This window comes from Camelina sativa, chromosome 9, assembly GCF_030686135.1.
Source record: "Camelina sativa cultivar CO46 ecotype springtype chromosome 9, ASM3068613v1".
In the NCBI taxonomy this organism is placed as follows: Eukaryota; Viridiplantae; Streptophyta; class Magnoliopsida; order Brassicales; family Brassicaceae; genus Camelina; species Camelina sativa.
In genome coordinates, this window is record NC_141888.1 from 26383720 (window position 1) to 26407028 (window position 23309).

At 42.6% G+C, this 23309-nt stretch overlaps 1 protein-coding gene and 1 pseudogene across 7 annotated transcripts; one reads left to right on the plus strand and one right to left on the minus strand.

Annotated features, from left to right (window-relative positions):
- The first annotated feature begins 2247 nt into the window (after positions 1–2247).
- On the plus strand, positions 2248–3030 carry LOC147938793 (putative F-box protein At1g53550). The gene has a single exon (XM_087465764.1). The coding sequence runs from the start codon at positions 2248–2250 to the stop codon at positions 3028–3030; it is 783 nt and encodes a 260-aa protein (XP_087321890.1).
- Positions 3031–4007: 977 nt separating this feature from the next.
- On the minus strand, positions 4008–8052 carry LOC147938794 (putative pre-mRNA-splicing factor ATP-dependent RNA helicase DEAH3 pseudogene; annotated as a pseudogene). 6 transcript variants are annotated; one of them, XR_015566540.1, is made up of 6 exons: positions 7796–7991; positions 7204–7274; positions 7025–7051; positions 6833–6929; positions 6059–6189; positions 4008–5533 (listed from the first exon to the last, which is right to left on the minus strand). The product of XR_015566540.1 is annotated as a putative pre-mRNA-splicing factor ATP-dependent RNA helicase DEAH3 pseudogene, transcript variant X6 (transcript). The 6 variants fall into 6 exon arrangements; XR_015566539.1 differs by having other exon boundaries at positions 7025–7079; XR_015566536.1 differs by having other exon boundaries at positions 7025–7113.
- Positions 8053–23309: the final 15257 nt, after the last annotated feature.

Consider the following 23309-nt stretch of genomic DNA (forward strand, 5'->3'; position numbering starts at 1 on the left):
ATTTTGGTATGTGTGAATTTTCTGCAGTGTTCAGGCAAGTCTGAGCAGACTCTTAACATCAAAGCAAGAGGAGGATCAATATTTGCTTAATGAGTTCCTTATTGGACTATGCTCTTGATATCTGTTATTTTTTACCTTAGTTATGCACTCAAGCAGCCTTGCAGGATGAGTTAGTGCCATTGATTGCTTGAGTATCAAACTGCGCTAAAAAGGGAGAGTTCTTGTATTTACTCCCATTTGCTAGTTGTTGGGGCTGCTATGCTTGTGTCATTGCTGCTGACACAACTTGAAGATGTTTGATAAATGCAGAAGATGGTATTAATGTCAAGTCCAAGGTTTGATGATGACAAGTTGGTTCATCGTATGAAGTTGAATATCAAACTGAGCTTTAAAGGGAGACTCTCTGAATTACTCCCATATGCTAGTTGTTGTTGTTGCTATGCTATGTCGTGGTTGCATGCAACACTTGGAGGTATTTGATATTCACTGAAGATGTGATCAAGTCAAGATCAGGAGCTTGATGGTTTATGATTAAGGGAGAGCTAGAGTCCTTCAACTCAGTCAACAAGGGAGAGATTGATTTTTGTGTTGACCGAGATTGAAGTTGTTTGAAATAGATATGCCAAAAGAAACAAGAACATGATATCTAGAGGTTGCAGATCATCAACGTTTGTCAGTCCTACAACTCAGTCAACAAGGGAGAGATTGAAGATACACTGTGTTGACAGAATTGTAAGATTGACAACAAGGCGTAAAGGAATAACTATTGAAACAGAAGAGAGAAGATCACAATGACAGAATCCTCTCAATGTAATGAAGATGCCAAAGTTTCAGTTACATCATGAAAGCTTGAAGATCATCAAGTGCAAGAATAGAGAAAGCTTGAGTTCTATAACTCAGTAACAAAGGGAGAGATTGAAGATATATTGGTCTTGTTACTGGTTATAAGAATCAAGAGAGATGATCAAGAAGCAATGGGTAAACCTGATACAACCGAAAGTACAGACACAGATGCAGTGAACGTTGCAGTTAACAAGTCAGACACAAACATATGTTGAGAAACAGAAGCATTGATCAAGTTGGAGCATGTGTAACCAGCTACAGACACAGACGCAGTAATTCCTCAGATAGAAAATCAGAGAATCTACCACAGCCAAGACAGCTCAATGTAAAGTCACATGGAATGAAGTGACGTGTTGAACCTTGGAGTCTTAGTGAGAAGATCCAAGAAGTGAGAGCTCAAACAATCATGCTTTAAGCTCATGAGAACAAGTCTTTCATTAGCAGTTGAGTAACTCTGAAAGTGCAACAGAGCAGAAAGAAGGTATCAGCTGCATCATACAACTTAGCAGAAGTTTGTTTAGCAGTTGAGTAAACTTGAAGTGCAACAGAGATGAAAACAGAGCAGACAACTTGTAGTGGCTGTGTAGTGCTACAGAGCTGGAAACAAGAGATGAATCGTGAAGAGGTTGTGTAGTGCAACAGAGCAGAAAAGCGTCAAGTTGCAGCAAACAGTGGAACGGCTGTGTTAGAGAAGCATGCTTGTGTTAGGTACGACAGGAACAAAAGCATGGGTCAAGTTGACAAAAAGAGAACAAGCTTTTACCCAAAAGACAAGAGAAAGAAGCTTGTGGAATCTAGGGTTTGTGGAGAACTCTAAGAGGTATAAAAGGAAGAGGTGGTAGCAAGGAGAAGCTTACGCACCCTAGACCTAAAATTGAGAGAAGCACACATGTTGTGTGTGGTGTTGTCCCACCAACAAGATAGAGAATCTGTTGGTGGTTTTTGTAGAGGTTCACACTCGTTGGAAAAGACAAAGAGTGGTGGTTCCTTTGGTTCATGTAGATAAGAGTGGTAGGCACAAGTGTGTGCTAGATACCATTGGCAAATGTGACTTTTGCGTTCTTATTCTAGTGAATGATTCTGGACTTGGTCCCGGGGATGTAGATTATCCGAATCCGTTAACAAATCTCTTGTGTCGTCTCTTCACTATCCTTTCATCTCTCTGTTAAGCATCGCTCATACATATCTGTCATACAAGTCTGTAGATCTAGCACGCATCTCATTCTTTTATATGAAAGATACAATAGGACAAAAGAAGAAAGAGTTCTTCTTGTCACAAGGGCAGATAGAGGATGGGATTTCACAGTCTCGACAACTTTGGATCCAAGATCCGCCTCTCTCCTCTGTTCCTGGTCCAAGCGGACGATTGAGATGCATTATGCCCACGGGTTGATTGTTTCAGGAATGGGGCCAGTTGCTACCCTAATCAATCCAGCAACTGGAAAGTGTACATGTTTACCCAGGTTTCCTTTTAAAGCTGGAACCTTTGATTTTAGGGTGAAAACGAAAACGTACATTGGTTTTGACCAGGAGGGTTTGAAATTCAAAGTTTTGGGTTTGTCGATTGGTGAAGAGGGGGAAGCTAATACATACCAAATTCTGAGTCTTGATCTTGATGTTGAGTCTTGGAAGTGGAGAGAGGTGAATTGCCCTATTGAACATTCAGTACCAGTGATATGTGACACCAATTCGATTTGTATCAATGGGAATCTGTATTACACAGGCCGCCTGCCCAATAGAGAGGCTGCGGTGATCCAGTTCGATTTGGCTACTGAATCTTTTTCCTCATCAAATCCCATACCCGAGAAGCCAAGATTGGGCATGGACATGTATAGCTGGGAGTCAGGGTTACTTAACGTGGATGGAAAGGTTGGTGTTTCTGTAGCTCTGCCACATCATAAGTCCCGCCTGTGGGTTCTTGAAGACCCAGTGAACAACAAGTGGTCGAGCATCATTGTGTCCACTCCCCTCTCCATCCTCGGGCCATCCACATTTGTCAACCGCATAATTTTCCAGGGTTTCACAAGAAAGGGGCTCTCTATCTTCTCACAAGGGCAAGGACCAACTCTATGTCTCTATTACCACAACAAGGAGACAGAGGAAGTTCATACTGATCATATAGCAAGAGCCTACATGTGGCAAATGTTCACTTTCTGGAATTATGTTCACACTTTCATGTTTGCTTAGCTCCTCTATCACATGGAGAGTGAAGAGTGCAGACAAAGAGAATCCTCCTGCTGCTTCTTCTTATAATTCTTTCTTCTTGTCTACTGCTTTTGGCTCTCATTAGGTTTTGTCCTTTATTTTCGTTTTTGTGAGACTTATAACTTGTACATGTTCAGAGAGATGTAAAACTTGTCTGGTTACATTGCATATAACACCAAATAAACAACATCTTGGTGAAGATTTTTGTGAATGTTACCGATTTCAATGTTTTACATACCAATGCTGCGTCTTGACAAGTGTGCACCATGGAATGTAGCACGAGATTGTTTGCTTTTCTTAGATTCTTGACAAGTGTGACTAATGATTGAACCACTGACCCACTACTGTTTTTAGTTGGATACATTTTCTGGCACTTATTCAAAATGTTGTCCTATGGCTCATAGCATGTAGATTTTGCTGATATAAACAATCTATGTTGGTTGCCATGCCATTCAAATGTCCTGTATCAAAACAGAATGCTGGAAAAAAAATGAAGATGCAGTGGCCGTGTCTCTCTTTCCTGTGTTTGCAATGCCCTCTTATATGCTTTAATAGCAAGTTTGTATTCATATTGGTTTCGTTGCTTCTTCAATGCAAAAAGTGCCCTTTTGTTACCTTTGAGATGGCAATTTGAAAATGTCTACAACCCTCCCCCCTCCCTCAGCTTCTAGACCTTCTTTGTGACGAAGTAATGATGAGTTATGGTCTTGCGATTTTGCTGATTTAGAGAAGTTGAGGTTTGGTCATAAAGGCGTTTTCTTGTGCCAACATGTATGTAGTTTTGGACCCTTTTAAGATTTGTACTTGGAAATTTGCGTTTCTTGTTTGGTCATAAAGGCGTTTTCTTGTGCCAACACGTATGTAGTTTTGGACCCTTTTAAGATTTGTACTTGGAAATTTGCATTTCTGGTTTAGTTAGAGAGTTGTGTGTAGGTACATACATATAAATATGGCTAGAGTAAGCAAATGATAATGTTATTTAAAATTTGTAGTTAAAGTTAGGTGCATAATGAAATTAAGTAAGTATCTAATATCAGAAAAATAGGAACAATAAAGGGGCTAACATCTCGATTAAATCAGCTTTTAAGTATCTAATATCAGAAAATTAGGAACAATAGTACATTCGAAGGGGCTAACATCTCGATTAAATCAGCTTTGATTAGACCTCCAGACTCATCATCTCGCCTATCTCTGTCAAGTTACCTTCATCGTCCATTGCTCCCAGGTCAAACAAATCCGTCAAGGCCCGAACGAGGGTCCTCTGGGAAGGAGGATCCATAAAGTTCAAGGATAACAAGTCCTTCACACCCAGCCTTTTCAAGGCCAGAACTGTGTTTACGAGGTTTGCTCTAAGCATCTCAGGAACCGCCAGCGGTATTAAACCACTGTAAATTTCCTGTGTGTATAGCCTGAAACATTTACCAGGCCCTGTTGTACAGGCACGACGTGCTCTCTGGTCAGCACTTGCCATGGATATTGGGGACACCACCAAGGAGTCTAGACGAGTTTGCGGGTTGTAGTATTTCTGCATGGAGAAACCAGGATCAACGACGTAAACAATCCCGTCGATGGCTAGAGAAGTCTCTGCAATGTTGGTGGAGACGACAATCTTTCTCACCGGATGTGGTGTGGGATCGAAAACCCTCTGTTGCATGGCAGGCGGGAGGAAGGAATACAGTGGCACGACTTTGACTTGATCTCCGAGCTTATGGAAGATCCTGCTGCAAGCATCTTCAATCTCTTCTTCCCCGGTTAGGAAAACAAGAACATCACCAGGTGGCTCACACATGTGAATCTGGATAACTTTGCGTACAGCAGCCTCGAGATAGTCCGTCACAGGATCCCGAGTATAAACGATCTCCACTGGATGGAGCCTACCTGGGACTTTGATGAGAGGCACATTATGACCGCTAAAATAGTGGCGGAGCTCGTGGGCGTATCGGGTTGAACTCATCACAACCAGCTTAAGAGCAGGCCGGCTAGTCAAGGCTTTCTCAAGAATACTAAAAAGCAAATCCGTGGCTATACTTGTTTCGTGGGCCTCGTCCAGAATGATGGCTTTGTATTTTGATAAGAGCGGATCCACCAGTGCTTCTCTCAGAAGCATTCCATCGGTCAGGTACTTGAGCACGGTTTTGGAGCTGCTGCAATCGTCGAAACGGACTGTGTAACCGACTTCTTCACCGATCACTGCATCCATCTCTTCAGCAACTCGGCGGGCCGCAGACATCGCTGCAACTCTACGAGGCTGCGTGCACCCAACCAACCTCGCAGTCCCACCAGGATTAGGGTTTTCATAGACCACAGCTTCTAAAACGAACTGTGGGATTTGCGTTGTCTTACCACTGCCCGTATCACCCACCAGTATCACCATCTGATTTTCCTTCAGAGCTTGGAGAAACTCGTCTTTGTGTACCCATACTGGTAGGTTCCTACGTTCCTCTTGTATTTCGAAATACCTCGCAGAGTTCACCATATCGATTCTCTTCAACAAAACCAAAAAAAAAAAACAATAATAACAAGTTAGGAAACCTCCTCCAGTATTTATAGCCCAAGAACAAAAAAAAAAACCTATATTCCTTTTCCGAGAGTATTTGGAGATTTTCCTTTTCTGCATAAGCTCAAAATTGATTATTCTATTCAACAAAATAAAAATAAAAAACAATAATAACAAGTTAGGAAACCTCCTCCTCCAGTATTTATCACCCAAGAACAAAAAAAAAAAAAAAAAAAACCTATTTTCCTTTTCTTTCCCGAGAGTATTTGGAGATTTTCCTTTTCTGCATAAGCTCAAAATTATGTTGAAGCTAGAATTTTCTACATACGCCTAAGGTTTTCTTTCTAGTACCAATCTATCTAGTCAGTAAATCCAAATCACATGGATTGGACAAGGTATTAAAATGATGCTCCGTTAACCAATTCTCAAACATCTTCCACTGTCAGAAGAATTCTACACATATATTGATTATTCTGTGACAATGAGGCTCTGATTTCTTCTGAAGGATGATACCTTGATTTGCCAGTTAGCTTTTCTGGATCTGAAGCTGAATCTACGTACTCTGCTGTGGCTTGAGTTCGATTTTTGCTTGGGAGTTTTTTTTTGTTGTTAAAAAGTCACCTTTGTACTTCAGAAGTCCACTCCTAGTAAAGTGCATATAAGTCAATTGATTTGTTTTACAACAAATATGAATGTGAGAATTTAAATATATGAGAAGAAAGCCTAAAGAAATTTAATATCTAAGCAAAAATTCAAAAGAATCGATCTTTGAGACTTTGACTGGTTCCAAGGTTCACAGACAAAGTATCTAACGTAGTACTAAATTTGACATTCAAAGTTGACTAGAAACATAACTACATTACTACCAAGTATCTATAAACTAAAAATAAGCTATAGAAAAACTAGAATCTAACATCATTATGAAACCAGAACTCACAAAAAACAAGCCCAACCCGTGAAACTAATATCTAATTCAATGACGGAACAAAGTCAATTTATCAGTACCACGCAAAAATTATGAATATGAATGTGAGAATTTGAAATATCTAAGCAAAAATTCAAAAGAATCGATCTTTGAGACTTTGACTGGTTCCAAGTTTCAGAGACAGTATCTAACGTAGTACTAAATTTGACTGGCACTAAATTTGACATTCAAAGTTGACAAGAAACATAACTGCATTACTACCAAGTATCTATACACAAAAGATAAGCTATTTAAAAACTAGAATCTAACATCTTGATTAAACCAAAACTCACAACCCGAACAAAGTCAATTATTCAGTGTACCCATCAATATGGTTTAGACGTTGAGGCTGAAAAACGCGGCGAGAAGCAAAATGGAAGCAACTTCCTCCTTCTTCCGAGGTCGAATTAGAACGATACTCTGCAAAGTAATATAAAGCTTTCATGAAGAATGAAAAGAGAACATTCGAATAACATTAGTTGAACAGAGAGAGGGATATAGAGATTATAGATTACGGAGTAACGCCGTCGAGGAGCAAAATCCTGTGGAGAGACGTACGGCCATAACTATCTACTTGATTGAACCTCCACAGAAACATAACTAACTATAACAAACCCACACAAGATACCGAAAGAAGGAATTCAAAACAAACAAAAAGAAATGCGAAGAGAAGAAAGAAGAATTGTGTACAAACCGATAGTTTGGATTGCCTTTCCGCGAGTCTGGTTTTGATACTCAGGTTCCAAGTTTGGGGTCCCCTGGCACCTTTATGCTCAAAGAATCATAGAGTAATCAGGTAATATATAAAACGGGCATATAATCTTCGAACAATGCAACCACAAGAAAAAGAAAAAAAGCACCATAAGAGACAATAGAGCTAAGAACAAAATGTCTCTTGGAGACACAAAAAAGCGAAGAAATATTTATTAGGAGAAGCCAATAAACTATATCATCTTCTTCTCTAGAGGATTAAAGAGGTAGTTACAGCCTAGATTCAATCCATCACATGAATTGAAAAACAGAAACAAAAAAATTGAATCTTTGACTAAATTGCACAATATTGAGAGATGGATATTGTACAAAACCAGAGAGAGAGAGCGCGCTTAAGCCATAGATAAACCAAATTAACTCGACTAACATTTATATAAATGGCGGCGGTCAGATGGAGAGGCATCGATCGGCGAATGGTCAGAGAGACTCGTTGGTAGAGAAAGAGATATACAAAGAGACTTAAGGAAAGAGAAAAAGATAAGATAAACTAGTTGCCGAGATCGACGATTGCTAACCTTTGGGGGTACGGTCGCGGTGGTGAGATCGCAACTGGCTAGATTGTGGATGGTGGTCGATTGAAGCTCATCGCGAGGGAGAAATTGGATGCGGAAGTCTCGAGAAACAACAAGAAATGAGTGAGGGAAAGTAGAGAGGGTTTCTGCGTGTTATTATTTTTATTTTTTTGGTCGGCAACGTAACTTTGTATTAAACAAAGATTAAGGTACATTGTTCCATGATATTACAAATTTTGATTTGGCTACTATTCTATCACATTTAGCTAGATTATCAGCGATAACATTTAAGCTACGTGGTACTTTTATAAAAGTTATGCTTCATAAAATTGGGCAATGTTCTTAATGTCATGCACATGTGTAGCTATTAGAGAATATGCTCACTTTGATGGTGTTGCTAGTTATCAATGGAGAACTGACCCATCTTTTTGTATAGAACTTCTGCATCTCCGCAAAATATAACATTGTTGTAACCCAATCGGTTAACATGAAGAACCACCAATCTTAAAGTTTCAGCTTCCACTTCAAGAAGTGTATTCATAGAAATAATGGATGACTTACTTCATAGTATAAACTGCTCGTTTTTGTTATATAAGACCCATCCAATTCCAGCACATTCATTTGGAGAGATCCAGGATCTATCAACGAAGTAGCAGTAATCTCTGGTTTGCTGTGTGATAGAATTGATCGGGTTCACGTGTGTCATAGACTGATGACTCCTATGTTCTGAAGCTTGACAATTTTGCAACACTTGTTTGTTTGAGCTTGAACTTTCCGTCCATTGCTGAAAGTCAAGTAGAGCCCTATTTATAGTATTTGGGATGGACTATTTTTTATTATTAAATAGGAAATCATTTCTCGTTTTCCAGATATGCCAACTAATAAAAGGGAATAAGCTTACATCCTTTATGTGATTTTTATTTAGGCTCAATAACAAATCGATATTTCGACTTATAATTTTGAGGAGAAGATAGAACCTGTGGTATGTGGATTTGTTGTAAGGCCCCAAATTTCTTTACTGATTCTGCATTGGAAGAGGAGATGATTAATGGTTTGATTTTCTGAGGTATCTTATGGGACCATAGCTTTACAAAAGGCTCAGTAGAATATCTAGTCTTATATGTAGTATTAGGAGGGGTTATTGGTTTAGGATTTAGAAAGAATTTGAATGATTTTAAAAGTTATGTAAAATATGTTGTTATTCAATCAAGACTTTTTAAAATTCTTTAAAAATTTGGTGTTATTGGTTGTGGATTTGTAAAAAGTTATCTAAAATCTTGATAAATCTAGTGTTATTGGATTAAGAGTCTTATAAAGTCATTAAAAGTTTTATGTTATTCAATTAAAACAAAAGAATCATGGATTGTTAATGAATTCAAATTTTGTGTTATTGGTTTAGGATTTTATAACATTTCCTTCATAACAAAAGTCATGAAAACTCTCTCATCAAATAGAAAGATTTTGAAAGATTTTATGAAATATTTTACAAGATTAGGAAACACAAATCAGCAAGATTTAAAATAACTTCCTAAACAATCTCTTATAGAATCCTTCATTTTTACTTTCTAATTTTCTATGATTTTAAAAATCAGCAAGATTTTTAAAAACACAAAATCATTAAAACTCTTTCTAAATCCTAAACCAATACCTCCCTCTTATTGTTATTGGAAGAATGGTTTTGAGAAATCTTATGTTGAAGGTGATATCCAGACTTCACTGAGTACTTCCCCTCATTAGTGTGAATCCAAGTGATTACATCATTAGCTCCGGTTATAGATGGTCGGATTTTTTTGATATGAGGAATATCATCAGGGTGAATGATGTTATGCAATAAGCTTTTATTCCAACTACCTTGAGACAATAAATCAGTAACTTTTAACTGTGAGTTCAAATGAATTCCTAACCCTCTTGGTGGTCTAGATGGGTCTAAAGGGAGCCACAGATTATACCAGACTTTAATTTGTTGGCTATTACCCACCATATACTTAATTCCTTGAGAGATGAGTTTAGTAGCTTGGAAGATACTTTTCCAAGCTTAACTTGAGTTCGGCTTGGTTGTGGAGGTTAATAGACTTGACTTTGGAAAATATTTAGCATTTAAGACTCTAGCCATAAGTGAAGAAGGTTGTTGAAGGATCCTCCAGCTCTGTTTAGTTAAAAGGGCAATATTGAAATTTTTAAGGTCTCTTATTGCAAGTCCTCCAATCTTTTTTGGATTGGTGATTTTTCGGCATGCTATCCAAAAGATTTTGTGCTTATCTTTTGTGGTGACGAGTTAGATCGATCTCGGTGGCTAGATCAAGGCCAACGAAGATCAAGGCCAACAGAGCTGAACTCTTTAAACACCTTGTTTATATTTATGGAAAACTTACTAAGAGAAATCAATCAACACATGCTAAAGCCTAGACTTCCCCAAGTAGAGTAGTGATCCTTGTTAATTTGGTACCAAACATGTTTTTGATGCATGTCAGCGTCTCCGTAACTAAATTCTCACCGAGCACTATAACTGCAGTTTATATAGCAAAAGTTCCCAGCTCACTTACAAACTAAGAAATTAAACGGTAGAAAGGAAATAACCCTAACAAAAGAAATTAAACGGTAGAAATTTGGATTCCATGAAGATCAAGGCCAACGTGCACCAACATCGACTCTGGGAGTGTTGTTCTTCTTCCCGTCTTTGGGATTGTGCTAACTCTCATCATAGGATTAGGATTTCCCATGGTCAACTCTTTTTTCTTTTTTTGGAGGAGTATTCCTAACCTTTTCATATGCATAGTTGGGATTTTATGGGCTAATAATTTATTGGGCTTTTTATGTTGCATTTATAATTTAACATTAAATTAAAATCTTATTGATCATTTAGATTTTATTTTTTATTTTTTTCTTTGACGTCAAATTGTAAGAATTTTAGTTAGTTTTTTTTTTTTTTTTTTTTTTTATGCAATAACACTGCTGATCCAATTCAGTTGGTTCTGCTAAAAGCCAAGTTGTTAAATTGAAAAGTTTCAAAATCTATTAATTCATTAATTATTAATTTTGAAGTTTGATAAGTTAATATTAATTCATCGTTATTGAGGAAGTATTTTTTACATTAATTAATTTTAATTTGTGTGAATACTTTAAAATCAAATTTTTATGAAGTTTGTATGATTAAGTGATCGTTGAAAATCCACATGGCAACAAAATGAGAGGGTTTGTTGACGAGGTTTAGTTTATCTTGCATTTTTATAAATTTATTCAAAACAGATCTGATAGAAATTTTTAGATAAAAACAACAGTTCCATATGGTCTCAAACACTCAACTAATATTATTTTTCTCAACTTAGCCAGCAATATATATTGTAAATCGTTAAAGTGGAATTATAATTTATACATGATAGCAGACTGCACGAAGAACGTCCAACGGTGGAGAAAATGCTAATAACATGTTCAAAGGTGAACTTATCTTCACATTATCTTATTATCTCTTATAGATTTCACTTGACTTAATAATTGTTTTTCAAAAAAAAAAATGAGGATTTCTAATATTCTTTTATCAACAAATTTTTTTTTCCAAAAGTTAAGTGTCTTTGAGCTTACTTCGGAATTAACTCATGTTTGTAGAGGATGGAGAGCTGCTTGTTGTGATCCTATTCTGTGGAAGACTCTTGATTTGTCACACATGAGATCTAGTTTCATCAAGATCCCATTAGAGCCTTATGTCTATGTTGAATACCGCTCTGATGAGGCCCTGACCTGCATCCTGAAAGTCTCCATGAACCTTAGCGGAGGAAACACGACACTACAAGAAAAAAGGATTATTGCAACAAAAAATTTGCAATGATTATATTTATTAAGATTTTGCAACAAATTGTGCTATATTTTTGCAATGATGACTATACGTCACATTTTCATTACAAATTTATTGCAAAATAACAACAAAAGTTTCCGTTGCATTTTTCCGTTACAAATTAGTAACATTATCATAACATATAAAAATGTCTTGCAAAATTTATAACGATTATTCAACAATAATAAATTATGATTATTTCGCAAGAAAATTTCAGTATATACATGTGACAAAATATGTGACATCTTTGTCACTGTATTGACAAGAATTTATAACTCTTTTGCAACATATACTTTTTTATAACAATTACGTATATATATATATATATATATATATATATTATGTTTTTTTTAAGGGTCTTCTTCTATATTACATCTTCTTAACTCAATTACTAGATGTTTTTTTTTATTATTCTAATAAAGACTAAGCAGACTATTACCATCAAGGACCGAATAAGAGACAACCTGGAGAAATTTGAAGATAAAGAGAGGGAGAGATTCTGCCCCCCAAAAAAAAAGAGTTAAACCGAAGAGATCATGGCATTGTGGGAGTAGATGGGTTTAAGGTTGAAACTTAAGCTTGTCGATACATATTTCTTATTTTTTGAAGATTTGAAATTATTATTATTACTATTTTTTTCTTGTAGTAATGACAAACATTTTATTGAATTTTAGTTTAGCTGATGTGGCTTCTCCTAAGAGTTTTTTATTTTTATTTTGATGAGGTGGACATTCTAAGAGAGCTCAAATTGTCCCTTTTATTAACAGTAATATAGTATTAAATATATTACCTGTATAAAACTGTTATTTCACACTTTTATATTTTTTAAATGATTGTTCCCAAATACATTTTTGGTTCTTATACAAAGATCGATATAAATAAAAATGATAAAAATACCATGTAAGAGATGTGCATATATAGCTGAATACTATATGTAATTAAGATTAATGTGAAGCCCAATGTCTATTGTGTAAAAAGGAGGCTACGGTGTGGAAGAAAACGTACATGATGAGGACAAAAGAAATGCAAATTAGTACTAATGTCCAACAAGGGTGTGATTCTCGAGTGCTTGAAGTTATACGTTAAAACAGATCAAACATAGAAAACCAATGCCGCGAGTGTGGTTGATATAAACAAGAGCATGTATGGACACAGCAACCAGACAAATATGAAGGTACATCAAAGTAATTATAACATAGTCATTTATAATAACTGAACAATGGGAAAACTACATGATAAAACAAGGATTGTCTTAAGAATTCATGATATTATACTTGATGAAATAAATTAGGAGGAAAATAGCACTGATCTTAACTTTTTATGAAATTTAAATTATTAAGAACTTACATAATGAGCTTCAAATTCTCGACATGGTTTAAGTAGACATAGTTTTTTTGACCGTTAACAGGTCTAATCCCTTGAAATCCAACTCTTCTGAGAGTGTTCCTGATGCGAGCACCGGACGTCGCGCGACTTGGTCCTTGGGTCATGCCTTCGGGCCGATCGATGTAGAGGCGACGCTGCTCGGGCCAAACGTCGTAAAACGGTTGTGGGAGCTAAATGAGTGGTGGAAACGAGGTTTCGTGGAAAAGGAACGAGGGTTTTGTGAGTTGCATGATAGCCTCGGACTTGCTCGCTAGGACGGATCGATGCGGATGGACCGAGACGACACGGGGAAGCGATAAGCGGATCTAGAGTGGTGGCACGAGATGGAACAAGGGGGAATCGAGTGACGACACGCGAGGGATGGCTCGCCTCGTGATACGGTCGGCTAGCGACGACGAACCCGGTTCGAGTCGGCTAGGGTTCTCTCGGTAGATCAATCCTGGATTGGATCTAAGGAAAGGAGTGAGACAAGAGTCAAAGAATCTCTCTTTGGAAATGTTTTTATTTCAATCAAATCTAAGGTTACAAGAAGATAAGAGGGAGTTTAAATAGAGGTAGGGTTAGGAGAGGCTTAATGACACGCGGACTCGCAATGGTCCGCACACGTTGCCCTTTGACGTGTTCTCTTTGAAATAGAACATGTCGCTCCCTAAGAAATTCAAACATAACCACAAACACTCTACTTAACGTTATAAAGGGAAGGATCTAGAGTTTAATCAAAATGCATATCATAAGTAAAGATAAGGACACGTCTTCGGCCTTGACGCGGAAAACGACTTGACTTCGGACGTTTTGCATTAAAGCTCCTTGCCTCATTAAAACTTCCTCCGGTAAACCTCGTGGGACAAACCCGGAGTGAGGAAAAAGTGTACGATTCCTCGCTCTCAAGACTTGGTTGCCTTCATCCTTGGGTAAGGATGAAGGCCATGCGAACTGTTTCTTCACGGACTTCTTCGGTTGGGTCGTAGTCTTGGACGAAAGCTTGGCAAATAGGTTGATCCTCTGCTTGGTGGGCTTGGAAGAACTCTTAGACCTTGTCGTGGCTCCCGGGAGGATTTCTGGAACGTTGGCCGGTCGTTTTCTCGTGCACGGTGCAAGCGTCTCGGTCGCGCCCGGTGCATCTCGGTCAGGCGTCTCGGTCATGTCCGGTGCGTCTCGGTCAGGTTCTGGTCCTGTGCTCACATCATTCCCTCCCCCTTGAAAAGGTTTTGTCCCCAAAACTTCTTTGTCGTCACCTGCGTCAAACAGAACAAGATCAGTAACGTTGAACGAAGTTGAAGTATTATACTCACCTGGTAGTTCGAGGAGGTAGGTGTTGTCGTTCATCTTCTCGATAACTCTGAATGGTCCGTCTCCGCGTGGGCTAAGCTTGTCCTTCCTTTTTTGTTGAAAACGCTCCAGCCTTAGGTGTAACCAAACCCAATCTCCAGGCTTGAAGAGCATAGACTTGCGTCCCCGGTTCAAGAAACACGCATACTGTTCGGTCCTCCTTTCGATATTTGCTCGCACCTCCTCGTGAAGCTTCTTGACTAACTCTGCTCTCGCGGCTCCGTCTTGACTCTCGACTTCGTCTGGTGGCAAAGGTAAGAGATCCATCGGCATGAGAGGCTTGAAACCGTAGGCGACCTCGAACGGTGACTTCTTGGTGGACGAATGAACGGCCTGGTTATATGCGAACTCAATGAGGGGAATGCACTTGAGCCACGATCCTTCGTTGCTCGCGATCGCTGTCCGAAGTAAGGCTCCAATAGATCGATTCACGACCTCAGTCTGGCCGTCGGTTTGCGGATGAGCAGTGGTGGAGTATAACAACTTGGTGCCGAGCTTCTTCCACAAGGTTCACTAAAAGTGACCAAGGAACTTCGGGTCTCGATCGGAGATGATAGTGCGCAGTAAGCCGTGAAGCCGTATTACTTGATTGAAGAAGAGGTTCGCCAGTTGAACAGCGTCGTGGTTCTTGTTGCACAGTATAAAGTGCGCCATCTTCGAGAACCTATCCACCACAACCATCAAACTGTCTTTATGGTGTATGAGAGGTTAGCCGAGAACTAAATCTATCGATAGGTCGATCCAAGGTGCTGTCTACACCAGTAGAGGCATGTAAAGGCCGTGAGGATGAGTGGTTGACTTCGAGGCTCGACACACCACACAGCGACCAAAGCTTGCTTGGTTTTGAAGGCAGTTTTCTACTCGTCTCCTTCTTTCATCCGGACCTGGTGGTAGCCTCTCTTAAGATCGATCTTCGAGAAAACGCTTAAACCGCTTAACTCGTCGAGCATGTCGTCCAGCCTCGGTATGGGATGCCGATACTTGATGGTGATATTGTTCACAGCTCCGCAGTCAACGCACATACGCCAGGAGCCGTCTTTCTTCGGCACGAGTAGGACTAGTACAGCACACAGGCTGAGACTCTCTCGGACGTAGCCTTGAGACATGAGCTCCGACACTTGGCACTCCAACTCTTTTGCTTCCTCTGGATTGACACGATACGCGGGCCGGTTTGGTAGTTGAGCTCCAAACACGAGGTTGATTTGATGTTCAATGCCTCGTATTGGTGGTAAACCTTTGGGTAACTCATCAGGAAACACGTCCTTGAAGCATCTAAGAACATCGCGGATCGCCTCCGGTAGCGCCTCCACGGTACCTTCAAGCCTTTCAACCAATAAATCTCGAAAAACCATCAGTAAAACTTGTTTGGAGTCCTTACGGGACTTTCTAACATCACTAGATTGAATTAGAAAGTTTGTTTTAGACTCCGAATCCTTAGACAGTTTTGATTGCATTTCATGAACTTGTGTGGGGCTCAACGGTTTCAAACAGATACGCTTATTATCATGAACAAAATAATATTGGTTGGTGTGGCCACAGTGAGTGGTTCTCTTATCAAACTGCCAAGGACGCCCTAAAGGAGGTGGCTAGCTTGCATTCGAACCACATCACATAAGATCTGGTCTTTGTAAGGACCCACACTAAACGGAACCATGACTTGTTCTTTCACATGAATCAGGGTTCTATCATTCAACCATTTTAGTCGATAAGGTTGAGGGTGGTTTGTGGTGTTGAGAGATAATTTCTTGACCAGACTAGAACTTGCCACATTAGTGCAGATCCACTGATGTGATCACGGGATCGACCACTCGGCCGTGAACACTCGATTCTCTCGGACGTCTCTCAACCACCTCTCGGACAACACTTGGACGCCTCTCGGACACTTATCGACAACTTGGAACCGGCCTTCCTAGTGATGCGCGGTACCAACTAGTCTCCAAGGATCATCAAGGAGGAGCAAGTAAAGTCATCTAATGGGCTTTGCAATCCAAGCTTCAACCCTCACACCAATGGCTCATGGCTAGCATCACCACTGAAGAGCCTTGAGTTGCGACCAGCTTTGGGAAGCTTAGTTCGCGAGTCTTCACCATCGCGCAAGCGTGAAGACGCCCCTAAGTCATTAGAAGGAGCTGTACTCTTTGCCCTACTTTGGGTTTGTCCCAATGGGTTTACCAAAGAGGTTTTAACGAGGCAGCGAACTCTAGTGCATCTCCACTTCGTTCCCGCTTGGCTCATGACTTGGAAACAATCATTGACAAGTTTAGGAGCCAAGGAAGTGAAGATCCTATCACCGCGTCCAGCCAATGACATGGCTTTTCTATCTCTCTCCCTTCCCTTCCTTTGAATTTCTTCTTGAACCTTCTATGACCGTTGGATTGGTCTTTCCTTTGTTTTACTTTTGCTTTTGCTTTATGGCCAAGTGTAAGGATGAGATCCTGGCCGCGTGTCTAGGGTTTTAGAGTCTCCCATTTGTAAGCCTTCCTATATAAAGGCCTAAACCCTCATTGTAAAAGGCAGACTTGAAGTATTGAATTAAATTTCACAAGAGAGAATCTTGTTCTTGTCTCACCTCTCTCCTTAGTCCAAGTCCGGGACTTGACTACCGAGAAACCCTAGCCGATCTCGAACCGGGTTCGACATCGACTAGTTGACCGTATCACGGGCCGAGCCATCTCCCGTGTGTCGTCGCATCAAACAACCTTCGCGTCCCTCTCTACCGTATCACGTCCGGTTCCTACCGCTCGTTGTACTTTCGCTTCCACTCCACCTTCCTTATCGCATCACCGAGAATCCTTACCGCATCACCAAGGATTCTTACCGCCGCGTTGCCGAGAGCCGTTCCCGCAGTTTACCTTCAAACTCCGGGAATCAATTTCCGCATCGTCCGTACCGCGACCGAGACTGCTCGACCGAAGCCGAGACCAAAGGCCGGATCTCTCGATCCGCTCGTTCGTTTCAGCTCATCTCTCGCATCCACCGTTTGTTTCCTTACTGGATTCAAATCTCCGAGCTTTGTCCGAGGAAAGCCTCATCTAAATTCCTCGGCTCGAGAGAGTTTCGTTCCGTCCGTCCGCAGCGACCGTCCGTCCGTGCGACTCGGTAGACGACCGCGTCCGGCGGTCACATCAGCTTGGTATCAGAGCTCTAAAAGCTCCTGACTCAAAGGTTGTGTCTTTCTAACCCAGAAACTCCTTCCTTTGTTAAAGCTTTCGTTTTTGTGTCTTTGCGGTTCATTAGTTTCATCTTTAGCGTCGTTAGGTCCGATAGTTTTTGTTTTATGCTTAGTTTCCTCGATAGATCGTTTGTTGAGTCGTCGCTTTGTTTATTTCTGAGTTTTGTTCGTCATAGTTCTTGCCTAGGACTTGTTAGATCGATAAAGTAGCGCGTTTGCTTTTGGGTTTGTGTTGTGGTCCCAAAAAGTTTTGCTTTTTGTGCGTGAGTTTGCTTTTAGGCGCGTGTAGGTTTCTTTTTGCTTAGTCATAGTTTGTCATCTTGTGTTGCTGTCCTCAATCATTGACTGCCTAGATAAATATCTTATCCATCATGTTTTGGACGCGTTTTTGCTCACGAATATTCGTTTTGCTTTGACGAGGTACCATCGCCACGTCACGACCGAGCACCGATCGAGCCATCCGCGTATCACCGTCCAGAGCACGTATCATCACCCGCGTATCATCGTCCAAGCCCTTATCGCGTATTGTGTATCATCGTCTGATCACTATCGAGCCACCGGACGAGTCATCGGCCTTCCGTATCAGCCGATCACACCGGCTATCCGTACCGACGTCCGATAACCGTTGGCCGTCCGTACCATTGCCGCACCAGCCGACTGTGTCATCGACCGACCCCCGTCGGCCGACCGTACATCATCGGCCATCCGTATCAGCCAATCGTGCCGGCTATCCGTACCGCCATCTGAACATCGTCAGCTGCCGTACCAGCCGTCCGTCTCAGTCGTCCGTGCCGACGTCCGACCATCATTGGCCGTCCGTACGAACCGTCCGTACCAGCCATCTATATCGTCGTCCATACCGACGCCGACCACCGATTGTCGTCCGTACCGTCGACAAAATCCGACAGTCGTCCGTACCATCGACGATCTCCGACAGCCGTCCGTACCATCGACCATACTTCGTTTCCAAGACCGCGATCAGTATGCAACACTCGATTCAATACTGATCAAGCATGGATTTTGACGGAAACGATTCCGAGTTGGGATCATGGTACGATGAAGATCATGACTTTGGTCCGGAGCAAGAGGTCACCGAGGACGAGCCATGGAACGACGAACACACTGGTACCGATCCGGAGCCAGCGACTACCGAGAACGCGTCTTGGTACCAAGAGGACTTTGAAGAAGGCTCGGAACTAGAGGAACACGAGCATGGATCACCAGACTGCTATTGGCCGTCTATGTCCCGAGCTACGCGCTATAACAAGCCAAGGTCGAACCGCTATGATGACTCCGACAATGATGACCTGGGTTCTTACTATACGCCGTCCGCATATCATCGAGAGCCGCGGAAGGAATACTCGAGTTGCACCCGAGCAATCCCAACCTTTCCATCGCACGCATCATCGAGCAAGTCAAGTGCTTGCCGCACTCGGAACCAAGGACTTCCGAGCTGGTCACCACGCGCAACACCGATCAATCCGTCAAGTCGCGACCGAGATAAAGCCAAGGCGAGCATTGTGGTTTCTCGGACTAAGTCAAGGGAGCAGACCGCAAGGAAGCCAGCGCAATCTCCCGGAGCACCAAATTTCACGGACGAGTTGATCTCTATCCGATCTGAACTCCAACACCTTGGAGAAATGTTGGGCCAGGCAGCGAGATCTTACACCCAGGGAGAATCATCACGGCACCAACACTCGGCCCTTGTAACTGTACCAACACCAGTCCCGCGAGTTCTTCATCAGCCGGAACAAGGTGACTTGACGCGGAACAAGCCGAATACCGACTTGATTGAGAACGCCGCACCAACGACGCAAGCTAACCGTACGCTGAGCCTAGGACGTGATTTCGATCGACAAGTCTGTCCAGAAGAAGTCATTAACTCGGGAGGAATCGTAGAGAAGCCAGCCGAGCCCCCAGACCGACAAGTTCTTACACTCGGAGGTCCAAGTTCGGGTCATTACGCAGACCACGGAAAACTCTTTACCGCTCTCGATCGAGGCTTAACCGACACTCGACCGCCGCGTCCGGAGCCGACCATAGTACGCGAATCCTTACCCAGGACGCGTACCGAGCCATCAACCGAAGTCCAAGGAGATTCTGGCCGCGCAATTGAAGTCATATCCGGTAATCACTCGGTAATGGGGAGTTCCAAGTTAGCTAGGCCACCGGAGATGGCCATTGATGGATCTTTTCACTCGGTATTGTCCATGACTACTTCAAGTAGTAAGCTCCAGCTGGGAGTCGCCTATACCGTGCCATCCTTCTCCACCCTTAGCGCCAAGGCCGTTACCGCACAAGGTCATATGGCGATGTATTTGTCCAACTTTGGTGCGGATCAAACTTATGTGTGGCATCCTGGAGAGTCTCAGCAAGCAACCACGGTTCATGAAGGGATCCGAGCGACCAGTGCCGCTGGCCTTACCGGGGAAGTCCTATCCTTTTCTCTTAAGGCCTTACTGTTTCCTTTTGATCCCGGTAAATTAAACCGCGGTTGGCCTTTTGATGCTGCTGATTTGGGTTTTCCTTTTTGATCCAGGTGATGAGCAAAGTTTTGAGGCCAAAACTTCTATAAGAGGGAGGGAATGATGTGATCACGGGATCGACCACTCGGCCGTGAACACTCGATTCTCTCGGACGTCTCTCAACCACCTCTCGGACAACACTTGGACGCCTCTCGGACACTTATCGACAACTTGGAACCGGCCTTCCTAGTGATGCGCGGTACCAACTAGTTTCCAAGGATCATCAAGGAGGAGCAAGTAAAGTCATCTAATGGGCTTTGCAATCCAAGCTTCAACCCTCACACCAATGGCTCATGGCTAGCATCACCACTTAAGAGCCTTGAGTTGCGACCAGCTTTGGGAAGCTTAGTTCGCGAGTCTTCACCATCGCGCAAGCGTGAAGACGCCCCTAAGTTATTAGAAGGAGCTGTACTCTTTTCCCTACTTTGGGTTTGTCCCAATGGGTTTACCAAAGAGGTTTTAACGAGGCAGCGAACTCTAGTGCATCTCCACTTCGTTCCCGCTTGGCTCATGACTTGGAAACAATCATTGACAAGTTTAGGAGCCAAGGAAGTGAAGATCCTATCACCGCGTCCAGCCAATGACGTGGCTTTTCTATCTCTCTCCCTTCCCTTCCTTTGAATTTCTTCTTGAACCTTCTATGACCGTTGGATTGGTCATTCCTTTGTTTTACTTTTGCTTTTGCTTTATGGCCAAGTGTAAGGATGAGATCCTGGCCGCGTGTCTAGGGTTTTAGAGTCTCCCATTTGTAAGCCTTCCTATATAAAGGCCTAAACCCTCATTGTAAAAGGCAGACTTGAAGTATTGAATTAAATTTCACAAGAGAGAATCTTGTTCTTGTCTCACCTCTCTCCTTAGTCCAAGTCCGGGACTTGACTACCGAGAAACCCTAGCCGATCTCGAACCGGGTTCGACATCGACTAGTTGACCGTATCACGGGCCGAGCCATCTCCTGTGTGTCGTCGCATCAAACCACCTTCGCGTCCATCTCTACCGTATCACGTCCGGTTCCTGCCGCTCGTTGTACTTTCGCTTCGACTCCACCTTCCTTATCGCATCACCGAGAATCCTTACCGCATCACCAAGGATTCTTACCGCCGCGTTGCCGAGAGCCGTTCCCGCAGTTTACCTTCAAACTCCGGGAATCGATTTCCGCATCGTCCGTACCGCGACCGAGACTGCTCGACCGAAGCCGAGACCAAAGGCCGGATCTCTCGATCCGCTCGTTCGTTTCAGCTCATCTCTCGCATCCACCGTTTGTTTCCTTACTGGATTCAAATCTCCGAGCTTTGTCCGAGGAAAGCCTCATCTAAATTCCTCGGCTCGAGAGAGTTTCGTTCCGTCCGTCCGCAGCGACCGTCCGTCCGTGCGACTCGGTAGACGACCGCGTCCGGCGGTCACATCATCCACCGTCAATGATCAATCCACAAACTTTCCCACTTACAGTGCATCGAGTGTGAAATATGTTGTCGCGCTGGCTTGCATCGTCGACAGTCGCCACGCTGGTTTTGAGGACACGTCGGATCATCAGGAGCTCTCCTACTTCTGGTTCGGCTACGACCTCTTCCAGCTCCGCTTCAACTCGAACGTTCTCTTCGACCGCTTCTCCGTCGGACTCGGTGATTATCATCGTGCACGCATTTGGACATTCACGAGCGTAATGGCCTCTTCCTTGACATTTAAAGCATACAATGTCGCGGCTCCGGACGTCGTTGGTTTTACATCACGGGTCTTGACGGTCGTTGGTGGCTGGCTCTTTTGCTTTGAACCTTCTATCGACGTTGGTCGCTCTTGGCTTCTCTTGTTGCCGGCTCGAGGTTGACGCATTTGGAGACCAGCTTGGGGGCGACTTGAGGCGGCGTTCTTCTTTTTGATATGTCCTTCAATTTGCACCGATATGTGCAATAACTCCTCGAAGCCTTGGTAAGGCTGGCGTTCGACCTTGCGCGCGATCCGGTCTTGTAATCCGTCAAGGAACTGCGCCATAAGGGATTCTTCAGTGTCTTCGACTTGGAGTCGATAACGTAAGTGTTGAACTCCTCAAAATATTCCTCTACAGATCGCTTGCCTTGTGTGAGCCTCCTAAACTTCTTTTGGAGCTCGCGGTGGTAAAATGGTGGAACATATCGCCTCCTCATCTGGGCATTCAAGACCTCCCAGACGGTGATTGGCCGGTCTCGATTACGGTGTTGCTCGGCTACGAGACGGTCCCACCAGGTGAGGGCGTAATCGGTGAATTGGGCTACGGCGTAGTTGACTTTGCGTAGCTCCGGATAGTTGTGACACGAATAGAGATGATCCATTCAGCTCTCCCAGTCAAGATAGGCCTCCGGATCAGACTTGCCGGCGAATGTTGGCGCCGTCATCTTGTGGACAGGCTCGTGGTGTCTTGGAGCATCGTCATATGGGTTGTCACGTCGGTGGCGTGGCCTGGGCCGCGGCTCATAATCCTCGTCGGACTGGTCGCTTTGTTCCAGCTCTTGACGTGGACATCGCATGGGCAAGGGATCTTCTCTTGGAGGGTTTAATAGTTTGAGTCGTGTCATACGCTCTGCCAATTGTTCAATACCATTGCGTAGGGCTGCGAGTGTGACTCCAATCTCTGGTGGAGGTAGAGGATTCTCTGGTGGTTGTTGATCGGCCATCGTACGGACGGTCAATGATGACATGGATCGACACGATGTGTGGCTTGGCTGATTTTAAACCTCGTCAAAAAGCAAAAACGAATATGCGTGAGTATCTTATGTTCAAAGGACCACAAATAGATATTTTCTATCGACTCACAATGATTGATTACAGCACACAAAAGCAAACCTATGACTAAACAAAAGTAAAAGCAAAAGCGAGTAACGACAAAAATTTCTTTTGGACCAAAACAAGACTACGATAGCAAAACACTAACTTTATCGATCTAACAACGTTTATGCAAGAACACGAATGAACAAGATAATGAACAGGTTGAACACTAAACAACCTAAACGAACCACTAACAACACTACACATGCACCAAATTAAACCAAATGACTAAACGAAGCATGCGAAACGAGATAAAGCTAACAAGACTACTAGATATGCTCAAGATCCAAACTTTATTCAAAGGAAATGAGTTTCTGGGTTAGAAAGACACAACCTTTGGGTTTAGGAACGTTGAGCTCTGATACCAACTGATGCGAGCACCCGACATCGCGCAACTCGGTCCTTGGGTCACGCCTTCGGGCCGATCGATGTAGAGGTGACGCTTCTCGGGCCAAACGTCGTAAAACGGTTGTGGGAGCT

Bases quoted from the DNA above. Each gene is read 5' to 3' on its own strand.
- LOC147938793 (XM_087465764.1), top strand. From the start codon at position 2,248: ATGGGGCCAGTTGCTACCCTAATCAATCCAGCAACTGGAAAGTGTACA.